This window comes from Toxorhynchites rutilus, chromosome 3, assembly GCF_029784135.1.
Source record: "Toxorhynchites rutilus septentrionalis strain SRP chromosome 3, ASM2978413v1, whole genome shotgun sequence".
Taxonomy (NCBI): Eukaryota; Metazoa; Arthropoda; class Insecta; order Diptera; family Culicidae; genus Toxorhynchites; species Toxorhynchites rutilus.
Window position 1 is genome coordinate 161,619,290 of NC_073746.1, and position 18,587 is coordinate 161,637,876.

The window sequence follows — 18,587 nt, forward strand, 5'->3', positions numbered from 1 at the left end:
TTTTCGGCGAGTCCAGCTTTAAATGGTCAATAACGACGCAATAAGTCACCAGGGGAAGGGAAGGAATGTTAGTATGATATCCGCCGCCCGAAGGCCAGAAAAGTCGCCTCTATAGCGTGGTTCCCTAGCGTTTATCATGGGAGGGAGAGTTGTTAGTGGGAGAGGTAAGAATCAGGATTCACTGCGGTAAGTGATATGATTATGTAAACGTGAACTGACGACCACTTGACGAAACTGAATTCCAAAGATCTTATGAGCCAGAACACACAGTATATTATCTTTAGGTATCCTGGGAAGAAAATCCTGTATTACTAATTGGATCGGCTATATATTCTGTTATTTATCACGCGTACTTTCATTGAGCTCCAATCACAACGGCCTAGAGTTACCTTTGGGAAACCTGAGAAGGTAGCCGAGAGAACTCGACTTAAATCAATTAGACCAGCGATATATTCCCTTAATTATCGCGAAAACTCTACGGAAATTTATTTTTGGTAAACCTGAGAAGGTAACCGATAGAATTTCTTGGAACGTGTACTGTTTATCTAACACTAATCAAGACGGCGAAGAGTTTTTGAAACCTGAAAAGGTAACTGAAAGAACTCCTCTAAAATCAGTTGGAAACCGGCAATATATTATAATCAACAAGTGCACTCGTGATCGAACTCTAATCGCGACGGAGAAAAGTTATCTTTGTGAAACCTGAGGAAAATAAAAATTCTAGAATGAAAAATCCAAAACCTAAAGCTCTAAGCGTAAATCTCGCAAACAAAATCTAACCCAATATTTGAAATGAAAAACAAAAACATAATTCTCAATACCAAATAGACAATAAAATTTTTTCATTTCTTCATCTAAATGCTACAGGTTTCTAAAACCTACTATAAATCTTCATTAACTATAAATCTAAAATACAGCAATCGCAAATTCGAGCCTGACACGTGTCGCCGTTATACTATTCTTGCACTTGCAGCTACTGTTTAAAAATCATCTCTGATGTTGGGCAAAATTATTTAAATCTATCACTGATATTATATAATACGATGTATTACGCAATCATTGGAAGATGACTGAAAGGAACGAATTTACTTATATGTAGTATACATCATTACCCCGGAATCCGCTAGAAATTAAATAACGAATTGACGATGAATAATATATAATAAATTATATTGTATTGTGTATTCACTAATAATAATAAAAACGTAATTGGTATTATTGAGGAAAAACGAAATAACAACCATCATTATCGTAAAGGCTTTCCCGGGGGATAGAACGAATTTTATAGGCGAATGAACTTTTAAGTCCATAGCCTACACAATACGAACAAGATAATAGAAGAGATAGTGAAAGCAACATTCGAAGAGAGGTTATATGGAAGCAAGCGTATAGTTCGTTTTCTAATTGGAATTAGACTAAATAAAATATGTAATATAGGAGGGAGTGCTCCCGTGGCCGAGTGGTTAGCGTCAAACCTAGCATGCCGGGGGTTCGGGTTCGATTCCCGTTCTGGTCGGGGAAATTTTTCTTCAAAGAAATTTCCTCTGACTTGCACTGTGGTCACGCGTATTCTAGAGCTTGCCACTCAGAATGCATTCAAGGCGTGTTATTTGGCATAGAAATCTCAACTAAGTACTAATGAAAATGACGCAAGTAATATTACGTTGAGACGGCGGAGTTCCTCTAGGAACGTTAGTGCCATATAAGAAGAAGAAGAAGAAGGAGGGAGAAAATCCTTAGATATATGTGAATGAGAGAGAGGAGAAGAATTTGAAAACGAGAGAACTTAGCTCACGCTACTGCCTGCTCAGATCGGTACCATGACGGTGATTTTTGGACCGTGATATCTACACTCCGAAACACACACCTCGCACTTGCAAAGTGAAAAAAAATCAACCACTAGAATCCATAAACGATCAACGAGTTCATATAGATATAAGATGAAGCTAAATCGTTTGTATCAATATTGCACACACGCGTCGACAAGGGAACTACATCACGGAACAAATTGCACGACGACTGGTTAACACAACGAAACGGAAAGTTTTCACCAACACAAACGAACTGGAAAAAATGGCTTCGTTCGTTTCACTTTACAAATTTTTGTTTCCAATTTATTATCTATGCAGTGAATTTAATAAAACCTCACTGCTTCCGAATTCACTAGAAGCACACAAAGCACACGTTTCAGCCATTTTCAAAATAATAGGTTATTAAAAAAAGATTGGGCTATGTCTATGATATAACCGCACGGTTGACGTGGGACTATCTTAGCTTAGCTATCACTTCTTTGCATCGATTAGATTCTTGATTGAATGAAACAATTTCCGAATTCAATTCAATTCAATATATTTGCTTTGTGAGTAAAAAGATTGAACATGTAAGGTCAATTCATGCATTGTGATAGATTATGTTCTGCGTTACAAGTAAATTAAATGACAGTCCTTTTACGTTTGGTATGATGCCTAGGACAAAATATGTGAACGGAAGAATAATCAAACGATTATTTTATTTTACATTTCCCTCTGAAGTTTGCATCTCTCAAGTGTACGTACTTCTCGAACCGCGAATTTGCTTGAAACCTGAAATTTCATTCGCCTCTAGTGTCTGCACGATTTTTCCAGGCTCCTAAGTTTAGAAAACCGTGTTAAAGAAAAACACAGAGGCAAGCGAGTACAAAAGTACTCGCAGTTTGCATTTATTTGCAAAGCCGATTTCCTCAGAAGCCTTGGATTTGAAGTCTGTGTTAGGCAAACGCATTTCAGTCGAAACAATAATGCTCCCGACTTGCATGTATTTGCAATGCCAATTTTCCCAGACACCTTGATTTTGAAGTCTGTGTTGGGTAAACACATTCCAGTCGGAACAAAAATACCCCCGACTTGCATGAATTTGCAATGCCGATTTTCTCCAGGCACCTTGGTTTTGAAATCTCTGTTAGGGAACATATTTCGGTGAGAACGAAAACCCCCTTACTTTCATGTATTTGCAATGTCGATTTCCCCAAGGCTGCTTAGTTTTGATGGCTCTGTTGGGGAAACTGTAAATCGGACCAATCAAAACGAGGCAGTTAGAGCGTTTAGATAACGCTTAACATTTTACAGTTATTCAATGGTTTATCTAATGGAAAATAACATTTTATTAATTGCAATAGATGCGTAGAAATATTCCCTGTCAATTGATGCAAACATCTTTCCGATCCAGTAAGAAATGTTCGAGTTATAAGCTTTCGGAATCTTTCATTTTTTCCTGCATGTTCTGTGTTTAGGTTTTCATTTAACCCCCCATATATTCCGGTTAGACGTAGTCCCACGTCAAAACACAATCAATTGGAAATAACGAAGCGGAGCGCAAGCGCGCACATCTTGTCCATTACGTTGCTCAACCCGAACTCTCTGAAGTAATTGAATTCCTTTTCTTGTGGATAAATTATTCGAAATGGATTTAGTCGATGTTGAAGATAATGGGTCGAATATGATAATAATAAAAAAGAACGCAGCTCTGAGTCCAGAGTCATACACCGCACACAGAAACAAAACAGTTTATAAAGGTTCACAATAGGATTGGGCGATCTTTATAAAAAGATCGATCTCGTCGAATCGATTTTCCAAACGGCGTAGGGATCGATCCACTGATTAAATCGGTACCAAAGAATCGATCTTTGCCGAATCGACCTTCGAAAAATCTAAAGTTTTTTTTTATGTATCTGCTTATTCTATATGAATGTCGCCTTTTTCTTAAACAGGGAATACAAATTTCATATTTCTATTGAAACATCAAAAGCATTCTGTTTTGTTCCTCAGTTGTGCCGCCAGGCAATCGTTTAATTAAATAAATTGATTGGAAAAGCATTATTAGAAATTCAACAACCGCCCAGAACTCAGCTGACGATGATGCCATAAAAGCCAATCGTTCCATACATCTGTCATTCAGTCTAAGCCGATTCTTGATTTTGGCGCCAGTTCTAAAAAAACAACCTTTCGCCTGTAATTGATGTAAACATCAGGTTCAGTGATCCTATGCGCAACTGGTTACATTATACCCCGTCAGTAGCTGCCGCTAATTCTGTTTCTGTCAACATTTATACAGATGTAAATCGTAGAAGAAGCGATTCAAATGCTGACATTATGTTTAAAAAAGTGTATACTGAAAAACAAATCTACAAAAAAATTTTCTAAGATCGAAAGCAAAAAAATCGATTTTCTCGATTTTCCCGAGCACAAAAGATCGATTCAAAAAATCGGAAATCAGAATGGAAATGATCGATCTTCTAAGAATGGATCCGAGATCGCCCAATCCTAGTTCACAATACAGAAAAGGCCTCTTCCTTTTCCTGTTCCTCTTCCTTCTACCTACATTATGGTACGACATGCAGTCAAATAAAATGAAAACAAATTTGCTGTTTAAATTAAAATTAAAACTAAAACCTTGGAAATTTCTAAAAAAGTATATGAGAGAAGAGAGAGTGAAAGATAGAGATACAAAAAGAAAGAATGAAAAGGACGAAATAATAGACGGGAGGGTAATTTCGAAAACATAACCAGAGAGATGTAGGACTACATACACTCTGTGCAACTTCTATAAGACCAGGTGATGATCTTGCTGCTTTGTGTCATTGTGAACAAACAATGCTTCAATTTATATTCTAGTATGTAGTATTGGTGACTACCATACACTGCATGATTTTCATATGCGTGTGTGCAAGCGCTGAGCGTAAACGAATGTTTTTGTATTTTTCAAATGTCAAGTTTGTATAAGACCAGATACATTTTCCATTCTTTTAGTTGTTTTGATCAATAAATCTGGAAAATGGCGAAGGGAATAGTGCTCACGGAGAGAGAAGAAAGACAAATAGATGCATTTCACCAAGAAAATGTCGGTATCAGAGAAATTTCTCGTCGGATTGCACGATCCAATCAAGTAGTGCTCAATTTTTTGGTGAATCCTCAAGGATACGGTAAAAAGAAGAGAGCTGCACGTAAATCGAAGCTCTCTGACCGGGATAAGCGGGAAATAGCTAGAACAGGTTCGAATACCTCACAATCGCATGTGCAAATAAAGCAATATTTCAACTACTTAACTGCTCGGGTGACAACTCATCAAATTTTGGTAAAAAATCCTCACATAAAGAGGGCTTAAAAGGTTAAAACTCCTCATCTCACACCATCTCACCTCGGAAGGCGTCTGAGTTTTGCCAAAGCTCACATGAATCGACAGTGGGACATGGTATGTTGTGACAAAAAATGTTTCCAAAAGAATACATTTCGCTATATACCATTACGAAGAGTTCTTCAATGTATAGGTTATCTTCACTGACGAAAACAAGTTCAATTTGGATGGTCCAGATGGTTTCAACGGGTACTGGCGTGATTTACGGAAGAAGGAACAGTATTTTTCAACCAGGAATTTTGGCGAAGGCTCGTGCATGGTTTGGGCGGGATTCTGCGCAACTGGAAAGCTCAAAATATCTTCCAAGGATTACACACATGTCTTGGAATCCTCTCTCCTACCGTTTTTGCGTGGATGTCGTCACAAAAAATCACATTCCAGCAAAACAACAGCTTCTATTCATACCAGCAAGTAAACTACCATTGCTTAGTTTACTTGCTGGTATGAATAGAAGCTGGACAACAAAACATAATTTTTTGGACTCGCCGTCTCGCTCTCCAGACTTGAATCCTGTTGAAAATCCAAGGTTACCAATTATTGACATGTAAATCAGCCTATCGTTTTGAATTTTTTATTGATAATAGTTATGTATTTTGAAGTGATCTTATAAAAACTGGACAGCTGAAATTATCATATTTAAGCACAATAAATGAACAACCAACTCTTTTGAAGGGAATTGACGTTGAATATACTTTAATCTGAGCATTCAACAATGTATGAATGTATCTTTTTGAAATTCTAACTGTTTGTGTTGCAACGAAATAGAATCAGTGTGGTCTTATAGAAGTTGGACAGAGTGTAGTTCATTATTTTGCTTCTTATTCATATTTCTGTGCAGATGTAATGTAAGTAAACTAAATGCTTGCACTGAGCGACACAAACCATTCACAAAGCAGCTGAGCGACTCTGCAAATTTGTAAATTAACTATCGACCTCGGCATTAACATTTACTGTTGATTGCTCGCAATCTAGTGCGGATAAATAGAATATCTAAGTAATTGTTTAGTACCTAAGAACGGCAGAACTGTGCTGTATATTTTAACGGTGCTTGCCGTACGTCGACCATGAGATCTATATGGCTGGAAAACTGGAGGAGCATAGATCGGCCAGTAAGTCGGATTTTCGTTTAGACAGGGTTTGACATTTTACAATTTTTCAATGTTTTGTTTCAAAAAGTATACAACTTGAAATCACATTTATACTGACGCGAGGACCAATGTTTCATGGGGTTGACGGATATACACATCAGCAGAGTACTTTAATAACTCTAATTATTTAAATTAATTAATGACCTCTTCAGTAGAATTATTTTACGTTGATGATTACTCTCGGACGAACATTAGCCAACTGCATATCGCTAGTCCATGATTGCACATGAAGCATAAGCCAAACCCTCAAATCTTCTATTGAAGTTGAAAAAATCAAAAATAAGAATTTGCATCGATACACAAACTTGCAAATACACACACGCACACATCAGAGATCAAAACCTGTTGTGGCTACCGGACGGTTTAAAAATTTCACTGACTGGACCGTGACTAGAATTGAAATACACGCGAGAGAGAGTGATAGTTAACTTCACAATTTTCTACTTAGCTTCCGTACGCCATTGCAAGCTCAGTATTGTATAGTTTTCTTTGTGCATATTCTGAAAACGTATTCTGAAACTTAACAACTTCGTATGCCTGTTCAGCACTATAGAAAACCATATAAAATCGCTCCTTTGTCTGTTCTCCCCTTAGATGAAAATGAGTGTGAAAAAACGACCGGGACTTACTCGATTGGGTTTTTAAAAAGAAACGCGTGTTACCGATTCGATCGTATGAACCTAAGTTAAGATCAGACAACTGGCTTCTTACTCTTCTTCGTCGTCCAGAATCGAAGCCATTACATGAAGATGCCAGAGTTGCCAAATATTATAAAATTTCGGATTTTTTTTATTTCTGTTTTTATGAATCGTAACATTTGGTTGGTGCGAATTTATTGATTTTGCATATCTTCAATCACGCAATCTCAAAAATATGTTTTAAAAAAGTTAAGGATAAATAAGTTTAAATACCCATATCTATAATATAAATAACATCCATAACAACTCTGACTGAATCGGTCCAGTAGGTCAAAAGTTATGAATTTTTGTGTTGGAAAAAATCCTCCTGAGGAAAAAAATAGATTTTAGTACCATCGGTTAACTTTGAAAAATCATAAATCAAAAACGAAAAAACGCCTCTTTGGTTTCGACATATGGTCGGGGTTCTGCCAAAACGAACCAAGCGCCATTTTTTTCAAAATTGAGTTACATACGCCATTGGATGCGGAAAATAATAATCTATTGACTGTAAAATGACCATGTCATTCGGACAATTGACAACAGCACCAAACAAAAAGTTCTGTGTAGCAGACTGTAAAAAAACCAAATTGCATTCAACCAAAGCGAACCATAAACCCACAATTTGGCATTGCACGATAGTGATCGTTTTCTCCAAGGTAAGTAAGACAGCCTAAGTGCTGCCAAGAAGTGTAAAAGCGCTGATCTGCGTTTTTCAAAATTGTGTTCAACCACACCGAACCAAGTGTAATGCATTCCTTAATCAATTTGTTTTCATTTATTAAAACCGTTGCAAAATACTAATGTGTTGTGTAATGATATTATGTTAATAGCTAGCATGTACTTAGTTCGCTCTGGCTGCAAAGAGAACGATGTTTTGCGTGTCAAGCAGAAACACAATTTTGTTTTTTTTCTCATTTCTAAAGATTCTGAATCAGAAATTGACGACCATGTGTGCTTACAAAATGAAAAGTAGTATTATGTTTGACATCCTTTTTGTAGCACGTGAGCGGTAAAATGATAAATTTGATCCGACACAGTCAATTAGTGGGAACTTCAAATTGAAATATCTCAAAATAACGTTTTTGGCGCTTGGTTCGTTCTGGCAGAGCCCCGACCATATGCTATGTGAAAAATCCTCAGCTTTCCAGAAAAAAATATAAAAAATATATAGCGTCTTCGGTCCCGAAACTATGAGAACAATAAAAAACGAATACAATCAATAATAACGAGAGCAGGATTCGAACTTTCTGTAGGTATAGTATTTTGTCGAAAAGGACCATTGGCATTGGAAATTGACTTTTATTTGATATGTCGATCATCTAAATCGGTCTAGTAGTTCAAAAGTTATGAATTTCTGAAAAAAGTCATTTTTGAAAAAAAAAAAAAAAAAGGAAAAGTTGATTTTTCGAACAACCCTAAAATGGAAATGGTCACCCTACTGAAAAAATAAAAAATACGGATCCAATGTTTGTATCGGTTTGGCATGGAATGGTTGTATATATAGCTATCTCACCACAAATTGTTAGTCTAGGTTTTTTTTAATAATAAAATTGGTCTCTGAGGCAGAAATTTTGAAAAATGAATGTGTCCGGCATCTTTGAAAAAATAAGATTGAGTCGGGAAAGACGGACACTTGGGGTGGGAAAGATGGACACTAACCAAAAATTCAAGTTTGTGTACTCGAAAAGTTTCGGAGGTCTTCAAATATGCCTTAAAGATAATCTGACAAAAAAGCTAGACTAAAATCGCCCAGAAGGACTTGTAATTTTTCTCATTTTTTCATTTTTTCAAGAAGCTATTTTATATTTAAATTCGGGTTACGTTTTAAAACCCGCTCTGCTGATTCGTTCATGGTATGTGGTTGCACTTGCAAACGTAATTAGTGAACATCTGTTAATAAAAGAAGGAGGAGATAACCAAATTGTTTCAAAAACAAAATGTTTGTTCTTTGTCGGTGGAGTGTCCGTCTTACCCGACTTGATTAGTATTTTATTTTCGTCAATATTTCTGGAGTAAAAATGATAAAACTAAGGGGGTCTCCGTAGCAACATTGGTTGCGCGTTCGCTTAGTAAGCGATCGATCGTGAGTTCAAAACTCAGGACCCTCATTGACCATCTTTGTGTTGTTACAGAATAGCTTCGTCCACGCAACAATCATCAGCGATGGAGATCGATCCACGGTCGAAATAAGATCGATTCATCCATACAACTGCTCTGCTCTGCAAGACACATCGGGCTGCTGTTCTATAAATAACTCAACAATGATCAATCAACTGTCTCCGCTGTCCGGTGGTCCAACTGGATAATGGAAGAACAGAAAGAATACTCTTACGCCTAAATGGCTACTGTGTGAATGTACCATATGTAATGGTATAGAAGGAATACTGGCGAACGGCAACTGTGTAATGTGCTAATTATAGATATGATAACCATGTGACATGTACACGATTAAAATTCGGCTCTGTTACAGCTGAAATGCTAATGAGCCTTAAATAAATAAATGGGATTAAAAAAAATGATAAAACTTCTCCGCTGATTCGATAAACTGGAAGAGAAGTGATGGGTAAACATTCATGTAACGAAATACATCCCAAAAAATTACTCAATAACAATGAGAACCTTATTTTCTGCAGGCGAAAACTTACATCTAGCTGCTCTTTGTAGATTACTTTTTTGTTTTTATTTACAATTTCAACAGAAAGCCAGCTAGGTGTACACAGTAAGGTATTGATACACTGTATCGCAAGTTTGCACATCATTAAAATTTAAAATAAAAATGTAAATTATCAATTATACAGCGGTGTCCGTCTTTCCTACCGTGTCTGTCTTCCCCGACTTTTCCCTATAAAGCTGGTTTCATCATCAAAATAAATCAGCGAGAAAGAACATGTCAAGAGTGTAACAGGAGATTGTTAGTCATCAAAACACAATCTGGATCGTTTTTCAAATTTACGAGCTAGAGCTAACAACTCTCTCATCTGCATAGTGAATGATGAGACTTTCCATTTCTTCTTCACAATGGAAATAATATTCCGAAATATGAAATTGCATTGGGGACCTAACGAAGCTAAATAGACGAATGAGTGTTTTGCCGTTCACTTAATTCCATTGTTAAAAAACACATACATAAACTTGTATATAATTCCTTCACATTTCCTTTAAACTAAAGATCATAATATCCATTAAATTCACTATTTATAAATTCGATACAAATCCAACGCTAGTTATTTTTATTGGCAACACTGAAAAAATCGACTTTGTTTACAAAATTTATCGGAATCAGCCAATGAGCGACTGACAGAAATTTGGTCCGTAAAATACCCCCTATTGTCTGATCATATCTTAGGTATGAACTAGAATGAATTTCTTTAATTCAGGAATGAAATTAGGCTCCGCTGTTGGCCGGATGTGACATGCTTACTCCGCTTGAAACCGTGATATTAACCAGATCGCCGTTAGAATTTGATGATGCGGCGGACTGTATTGATTCGCAGGCAATTTTGCTGTCGGTTGAATTCTCGGAGTGCTGGATCGGAATGGACCATAACTTGGAAATACAGAACGGACTCGATTATATATGATTCGATTATATACAATTTTGAACTCGATCATATACAGTTTGAAAAAAAAATATTTCAAATATGACTCATTTCATGAAAAAATATAACCTTTCAACGTTAAGGTGAAATTTAAGTGGCTATTATAAGTACAGTGGGGTAAAAAACGTGATTGGGCGGAATTTTCACCACGAAATGTTTATATCGATATTGCAGCGAAATTGAGAATGATGAAAGTTGAGTGCCAAAGAACAAATTGTAGAGCGGTCAGAAAGCTTTAATTAACTTGATAGAAACAATCAAGTTCAACACGAATTTTTAGGATAAAATTAATAATAACACATTAAAAATAACCAACTTTTAAGTTTTTCATTCCCAAAATGTTATTTAGATGTTCCACTGCTATATTCTATACTAAATTTTCTCATCGTTTAAATGGTAGCAACCAGTGCCGAAAATATTCACGTACATGACATTCAAGTACGGCGAATTTCAGCCTTATTTTATCAGCCGAATTTCAATGAACACCAGAGGAATGAACATCAACATCAGCTTGCCATGAAGTTCATATTTCATTCGCATCTTCATTTTCGTCATGATATTCGTAACGTCGAAATTGAAGATCACTGCGTGTTAGTGAAAATCAAAGCATAAAAATCAACGTCAACCAATTGAGAGTGAAATCGATGGTAAAGGATGGTCATCCATCACACAAAGTTCTTGGTTTTGGCGACGTCGGTAATGGAATGTATATTATTACTCATGCTATGTTTTATGAATCTACTCACGCTTGGCCGGAAAAGGCATACACCCCAAACTATATGGGCAATGGGTGACAATAACAGACGAACGGGAAACGAAGATAATCTTGTTTTGATTTCCGGTTTAATTATACTGGTTCTAAATGACCAGCAATGATATAAAACGTTCATGCTGTTTTCGCGCGTCTCGACTCTTGTGTTATACTCATTATGGCAGATATGATGTTGAGTTTCAACAGAAGAGTATTTATCTGACACTGGAAAAAAGTTCATTCCTTCATTCGTGAATAAATTTTGATAATTTGTGGCACTGGTAGCAACTGAATCGTCCACCGTAGCGTACTTTTCAAAGTAGTGCCAGTTTGAGGCAACAGAGACCGAAACAAAACAAAAAAATCTATAATTATGTCATTGTTGAAATTTGTAAGTATGTGTGGAAGGATTTTTTCATCAAATATGATCGTTTACCACCTCCTTCTTGGACATTCTGGATAAACTTATTTTTTCAATCTGAGAAAGGTGTTTTCTGACTTTAAGGGGATAAAGCAAAAATTAAATTCTTCTTTTGTATTCAAAAAACGAAAAATATATACATAAAAACGAATTGAAAAAATTTTTTTTACTCGATTATGTACAGGATCCGTTTATATACAGTGAAAAGAAAACCGAGACTGTACAAAATCGAGTCCGCCCTGTATTCAAATTGTGCTTTGGAGCTACTATACTCGCTACTTTTAGTTGGCAAAGTTAACAATAATCGAACCCATCAAAACATGAAATTTAGCGCGTTCGGATAATGCTTTACATTTTACAATTATTCAATAGTTGGTTTAAAAAAATATATGAAAAATATGTAATGATATATTTATATAAATTCGTAGATATTTGAATGATTAGATTTAGTCCTACATTAAGAAAGGATGAAAGTAAAAATCCCGAATGAAGAAAGAATAGCTGATATTTTAAGAATCAGAGAAGAGTAAAGAGAGAAATGCAAGAACAAACAAGAAGAAAAAATAGATGAAAAAAGGAACAAAGAACCAGAGAAAGAAAACAAAAAGAAAGCTAATTATGACATGTAAACATTCGGAAATTCACGGTCCCGAATGAATACAAAAAAGTGGAAAATAATTAAAAGTGCATAAGAAAGAAAAGACAGAGAGAAAAGAGAAAGAAAGTAAATAACAAAGAAAGGAAGAAAAAAAACAAGAAAGAACTAAAGAAAAAATTAAAGAACGAAAGAAAAGAAGATAGAAAGGAAGAAAATCGTCAAAATGAAAAATTAAAATGATCGGTCCAAATCGAAAACAGAATAGCGGAAAATAAAAAAAAGACGGGTGGGTAATGTCGGGGACATAACCGGAGTGACGTAGGACTATACAAAGGGGACAGCTTCTGTTAAATATATATGTTTTATATATTGTTTTATTTTCTTCTCCTACGTGAATACCTACCTATCTACCTGAAAAATGGATTAGTTTACTTTTTACTCTTTATGAACATGTTGATGGTTCTGGAAAGAACCTTTGGTGTTGTGTTTTTGTTATCACTCGATATCCCCATCTTGTTCGGTTAAACCTTCCTGTTTAGCTATTGCGTTTGCCACAGCTTTCACAGTTGGAAAATTTCTTCCCATCCAGCTTGTGACATGTTGTTCAGTAAATTACATTTAATGCGACGTGCCGGGGAAACACTCAGTGTCGCATTGGAGGCGATTTTAACCTGTAATTGAACATTTCCGATGACAGTGGTACAGTGTCGACTTTCAATGTGGGGTCATAATTTGAACCCCGAACTCTATGTTTACAAAAATGTCGCATTACAGGTAAGTCCCCAACCATCAATAAGCTCAGAACAACTGCCAAATTCACATACTCATCATATCCTGGCAAACAAATTATGAAAAAATCAATTTGTGTTTTATTATTATTTTGGATATTATTTTAGAAAGCGTTGAACTGTATTTCGTAAACTCTTTCTGAAAGGTTGGCCTTGAAAAGCGCCATGTTTTATGGAATGGTTCCAATTTAGAAAACTTAGTACTCGTGGTTTTGAAAAAAAAACCATTTCGAACGCCCTCGATGCCGCCTTGTTCAGGATTTGCCACCAAAGCAGTTTGTATAAAGAACAAACTTTTTTCTTCTGCTACCTGATGCCGTTTTGCGATTGCGTTTGCCACTCGCCTCTCGCTGCAACTGCCTGTTGTCTTGATGTCCACCGAACCGAATGTGTTCTGTTCCGAATGCGGGTTTTCTTATCGTCGTGAGCAGCTTTGCCAGCTAACTCGATCACTTCGGCGGCCGAAACTATATAACGCCGGCTAGGTGGACTGGTGCACTGGTACTAACGCGCTCGGCCTAGCTACCCTTGCGGGGAACTCCAGATCAACACGGTTCGAGCGGGATTTTGCCTTTCCCTTCACTTTTCCTCCTTTGCCATGTCCAGACATGGCTGCTTGGGTTAGTTTGTTGATGTGTTGTGATGCGAACCGATGTGGTGTACGGTTTGAATGAGAATGATCGTTACGGCAGCGGAGCGGGGATTTTTAAGCTGACTGGCTGGCTCGAGAATTACGCATGTGTGAGACTGCGACCAATGTTTCGTTCATTTTTTTCTTTTTCCTTTCCAATCGTGCTTCATTCTATTTCGCTGCTGCTCTGGTTGCCCGTTTTGGTTGGTATGATTTGAGGAGCACAGAATGGACCAATCAAAAATGGGCACATAGTGCATTTGGACAATGCTGGATATTTCACAATTAATCAACTATTTATCTCAAGATAAATGAAATATTATTCGTTATGATAGATGCGTAGATATATTTCCTATCAATTGATGCAAAAACTTTTGCGATCTATTGAGAAATGCTCGAGTTATAAGCGTTCCAAATCTTGCATTTTTTCCTACTTGTTCAATGCCTGGATTTCCATTTCACCCCCTATATCTTCCGGTTAGACGTAGTCCTACGTCAAAAAAAGTTGATAGAAAAAATGGTGAAATAAAGGAAGACACCCAGAAGGTTTGGGGTTTGGATTAAGACACAAAGTTAATGCCAGATTTGTGTGATCGAATTCATATAAGTTCCAATAAAACCACATTGTATAATTGACTTCACTTATTAACTTTATTTAAAACTAGCTATATTTTGCATACATGGCAAATTCTACACTCAGGTCCCGTACGTTTGTAGAGCACATTAATTTAGTAATGGTGATGACTGATGGCATGATGTCCGTGCAGAGCGATTGGGGCAACATGATGCGAAATGGTAGAGTGCGACACTGCTGGTGCCACTGAATGGGTAGCTAAATGCACTGGCTGAGCGATTACCTTGTGGATTGGTTGGGCAATAACCTTATGCACTGGTTGAGCGATCTTAATGTTGGTTGGCTCACGGCGGACAACAGCGTTGAAACCAGAGTGATGATCAGCATGGTAGTCAACGATACGGTGATGACCATCAGCATCCAAAATGGTGTACTGTCCATGAACCTCATCCCCGTTACGGGATTCGTGCTGGCTCTTGATGTCTCCAGTGTGCTCATCATGGACAGAGTACGAGAATTCGTAATGGGCCGGGGCATGGTGCTCAACTTCCTTAACGATGGTATGATGAACTGGGGCAGCATGAATTGCAGTCACATGATGAACTGGAGCAACGTGATGATAGGATGGCGCATGATGCTGAATACTGGATGACTGATGAGAGGTAGCGTATCCATGCTGTGGTAAGGCACAGGCAGCCGCAATCAGGCTGATCAGAAGAACAAACTGAAAGAAAAATTCAATCAAAATTGTATTCGGTACCCAAATAGTTAACTATTACTTTGAATGCCATTATATTTCGTCTACTAATCAAGTAGAAAGCTCCTGTTCAAGGGTAGTTATTCTGTGACAACAAAATATGAACTGTATCATTTCTGCAAAGTTCTCCATCTTATATACTGAAACACAAAACTACCGCAGTCAGCTTCTGCAAGAGGACAAATTAGTGGAGGCCTGTCGGTTTCCGTAGGTGTGACGAGTTTCCACACTCTCTCCAGCTGATCAAGAAAATTCGACTTCGGCGGTGGGGAAATTTCGCATTCAGATACACATTTAATAACAAGTTCTTCCACCCAATCTAATGAGTTCACTCGGTACCACCGGAGCTTATTGAACCTACAAGAACGACAGCATCGTTAGCACCGATTAACAGCGCGATAAACAAATAAACCAGTATATTGATATCCTCGCGGCCAACTGAGCGCCGTGCGTAAAGTGAACCAGTTATTTCGGTTAAGCGCAGCCGCGGCAGCATATGCCAAATGGAATTTGACACTCGATCATTCACCGCAAATCGAGTGCATTTACGCAAACGAAAGTTTACTGCGGTGGATTCAGCTGAAAATTTCTTAATACAACTGCTTCCCCCATCGGGTCGGGTACTTTGATTGAGAAACATATTGATAAATCGAAGTGGATTTCAATCGGTTGCAAATATTGGCCATCCGAGATGAAGGATTAAGTACACAATTTGGTCACGTCGTAGTCGAACGTACAATTTTTAAATTACATTGCAGCCCAATATATCTCGTCATGAACTAATCATTGCTGTCGAACTTTTTCTCTGCTGGAAACTTAAGAGCTATTACATTGTTGTCTTCATATGAACAATATTTAATACATTGCATCCCAATAGGGATTATCGGTATTCGATAGCTAGTAACGACCATCTTGAATTCTGTAAATCTGACAATGGCAATGGCAAATCTGAGAATTTGCCTTCAGCCAGGCAGATTGGGCTTTGGAAAAGACTGAAAACGATCCCAAATTTCTTCGAAAAATAATATTTTCGGTTGAAGTGCATTTTTCCATTTCAGATAGGTCCGAAAAAAAACGTTTTTTTTCTTTTTTTACAATAATGACTTTTTTCATAAATTCATAACTATTGAAATACTGCACCGATTCAGACAACGGACATATATATTGAATATAATGAGCTAGTTTTTTCGAAGAAAAATATAATACGAAAAAAATACAATAGGGCGAAGAAATTGGATCTGGTTTTCATAATTTTTGATTGTATTTGTTTTTCATAGTTTTCATGGTATCAGAACCAAGAACGCTATTTTTGACGTAGAACTACATTTTTTATTAAGGGTGCCAATTCAGAAAACAGGTCACGTTTTTATGAAATAAAGTTAACGTTAATAACTATTTATGACGCGAACGGATTTAGGCGATTTATATACCAAACGAATCGGAAATTCCTTAAGATTTGTTTGATATGCTATACATTACAATCCCCTGGTGTGTAAGTGGTTAAAATTCATGAAAACTCAAAGCGTTTCCATTTTCCCATACGTTTGTTCTGTCCATTTGTGTGCTTTCCCGAACAGAGCTGTCAGTAACGAGCAACTTATCGACGAGTAACGAAGGGGAAATTTTAAGATTAAAAGTCTCCGTGATCAAAGAAAAACAAGAAGAACGAAGGGGAATATTTGCCTATAGTATAAACAGTGGATTTCGCTGAGGTAAACTTTCAGTCTCGTTCTGTTTTCAAAGCAATGAACATCGCTTGTTCTTCCTTGTTTTGCGTTATCAAATGTCTTCGTTTCGGATTAAGCTGTGGACGCGACCAAATCACTCACTCGCTGATGTCTCTGGCATTGCAATCATTGCATCATACTGACGCCATTGCATTAAGGTTTTGAGCTGCGCAATTGTGTGAGGAATCATCAAGCTAGGATATCGTCGGCTCACCAAGAAAATAAATGTTCTGGCATTTTGTCGGTGATTTGGTTTCGCATGACAGTAGCAAAATCCTCTCCACAAAGGATGAGATTTGGCTAATCTAGACCGGCAATTTTAACAGAAAGGGCTTCTGTTAAAAAGAGCGCAACATTGTTTGGTGGTGCAAATTATGCACCATGATGAATACAAACGAAGAGGGGAGGTAGGGGAGATTGCATTTGTGCTAATTGTTCTTCGTTCCATGCGGTTCCAAAGATGTATTGATGTAGTTATGAGATGTGGAATAAAGGTGCTGGTGCAACAAGTATATAATCGACGGTAGCCGAGTGTATGTTAATTGTAAAAAAAGCCATCGGAATAGCGTTCGAGGTAAATTTTTAATGCATTGACATGAAACAAATTGTGACATACGATCAGCTAGTGTATTGTTCTGCGGGGGCAAGAATGAATCATCAATCAATTATCGTCAACTGATTCTACGATAAAAAAATGTTTTCAGGGTGATAATACCATTCTACTAAACAGTTATTTCTAAAATTTCACAGTATTACAAAATAGTAGCAAAAGTTATAAATATGCGACTTATATAAAATAACAGCATAGTTCTACGTCAACAATGCGGTTGTATGTTGAACACAACCTCCTATATTTTTTTTTCTATGTTTTTTCTTGAAAACTGAGGTCATTTTTTCATGGAATATCCAAAAATCAGAGAGGCGTTATTTTATGTTCTTGAGTTACGATTTTTCAAATTTACCCGATGGTCTGAAAAAAAAATTTTACCCCTTTTTTCCAACACAAAAATTTATAACTTTTGAACTGCTGAATCAATTCAGATAATTGGCATATCGAACTAAACCTAATAAGTTAGTCTTCATACAAGTCTTTCGCGTTCCCGTAATCCTGATCGAGTGCCGTAAGCTGTTATTATCCTTCCTCGCCCTGGTGTTTTTATTATCACGCGTTTACCGTGGTCTTGTGGACATTGTGTTCAACCTCGCAATCAGCGAATGGAGAAGCCGCAACAAGGCCTGCCAAAGTGGCTGGCTCATTTCTCGCCAATTCATCGCCATTGAAAGTGGAGTCGGACACAGTGGTCAGTCGCACGTACACAATACCAGTGTGAAAGAACGCGCTTAGTGGTGTGTATACACCATCTCATTTGTGCCGAACGCCCAACACGCGATCAGCCGATCGGCTAAGTTCAATTGTACTAGTGCATCTCGTGTAAATCGCTGTGAGTGATAACGTGAGAACGAGCACCGGACTGAAAGGTGCACAATCGCAGCGGCGTCTGCAATCATCCGATCGAGCAGCAGGCTGCCAGCAGCCGTTACCGCAATCATCGCACTGGTGTGCGTTAGCAAGTAGTTTTATTATCTTATTTTTTTTTGTTTTTTTTTTATTTGTTTATAGGAATCTATTTTTCCGTCCAGTTCAACTTCCCAATCAGGATTTATAAAGTTGTCCGACCTTGTGGACCAAATCTTCACATGTTTTAATGTTTCCGACTCCATCAGAACCATTGTCATCTCAATG

At 37.2% G+C, this 18,587-nt stretch overlaps 1 protein-coding gene across 1 annotated transcript; it reads right to left on the bottom strand.

The window, feature by feature from the left end:
- Positions 1-14,430: 14,430 nt before the first annotated feature.
- LOC129778107 (cuticle protein 7-like) lies at positions 14,431-15,236 on the bottom strand. Its single transcript, XM_055784783.1, has 2 exons — positions 15,139-15,236; positions 14,431-15,083 (listed from the first exon to the last, which is right to left on the bottom strand). The coding sequence occupies exons 1-2, from the start codon at positions 15,148-15,150 to the stop codon at positions 14,514-14,516; spliced, it is 582 nt and encodes a 193-aa protein (XP_055640758.1). The 5' UTR covers positions 15,151-15,236; the 3' UTR covers positions 14,431-14,513.
- Between the last annotated feature and the right edge of the window lie 3,351 nt (positions 15,237-18,587).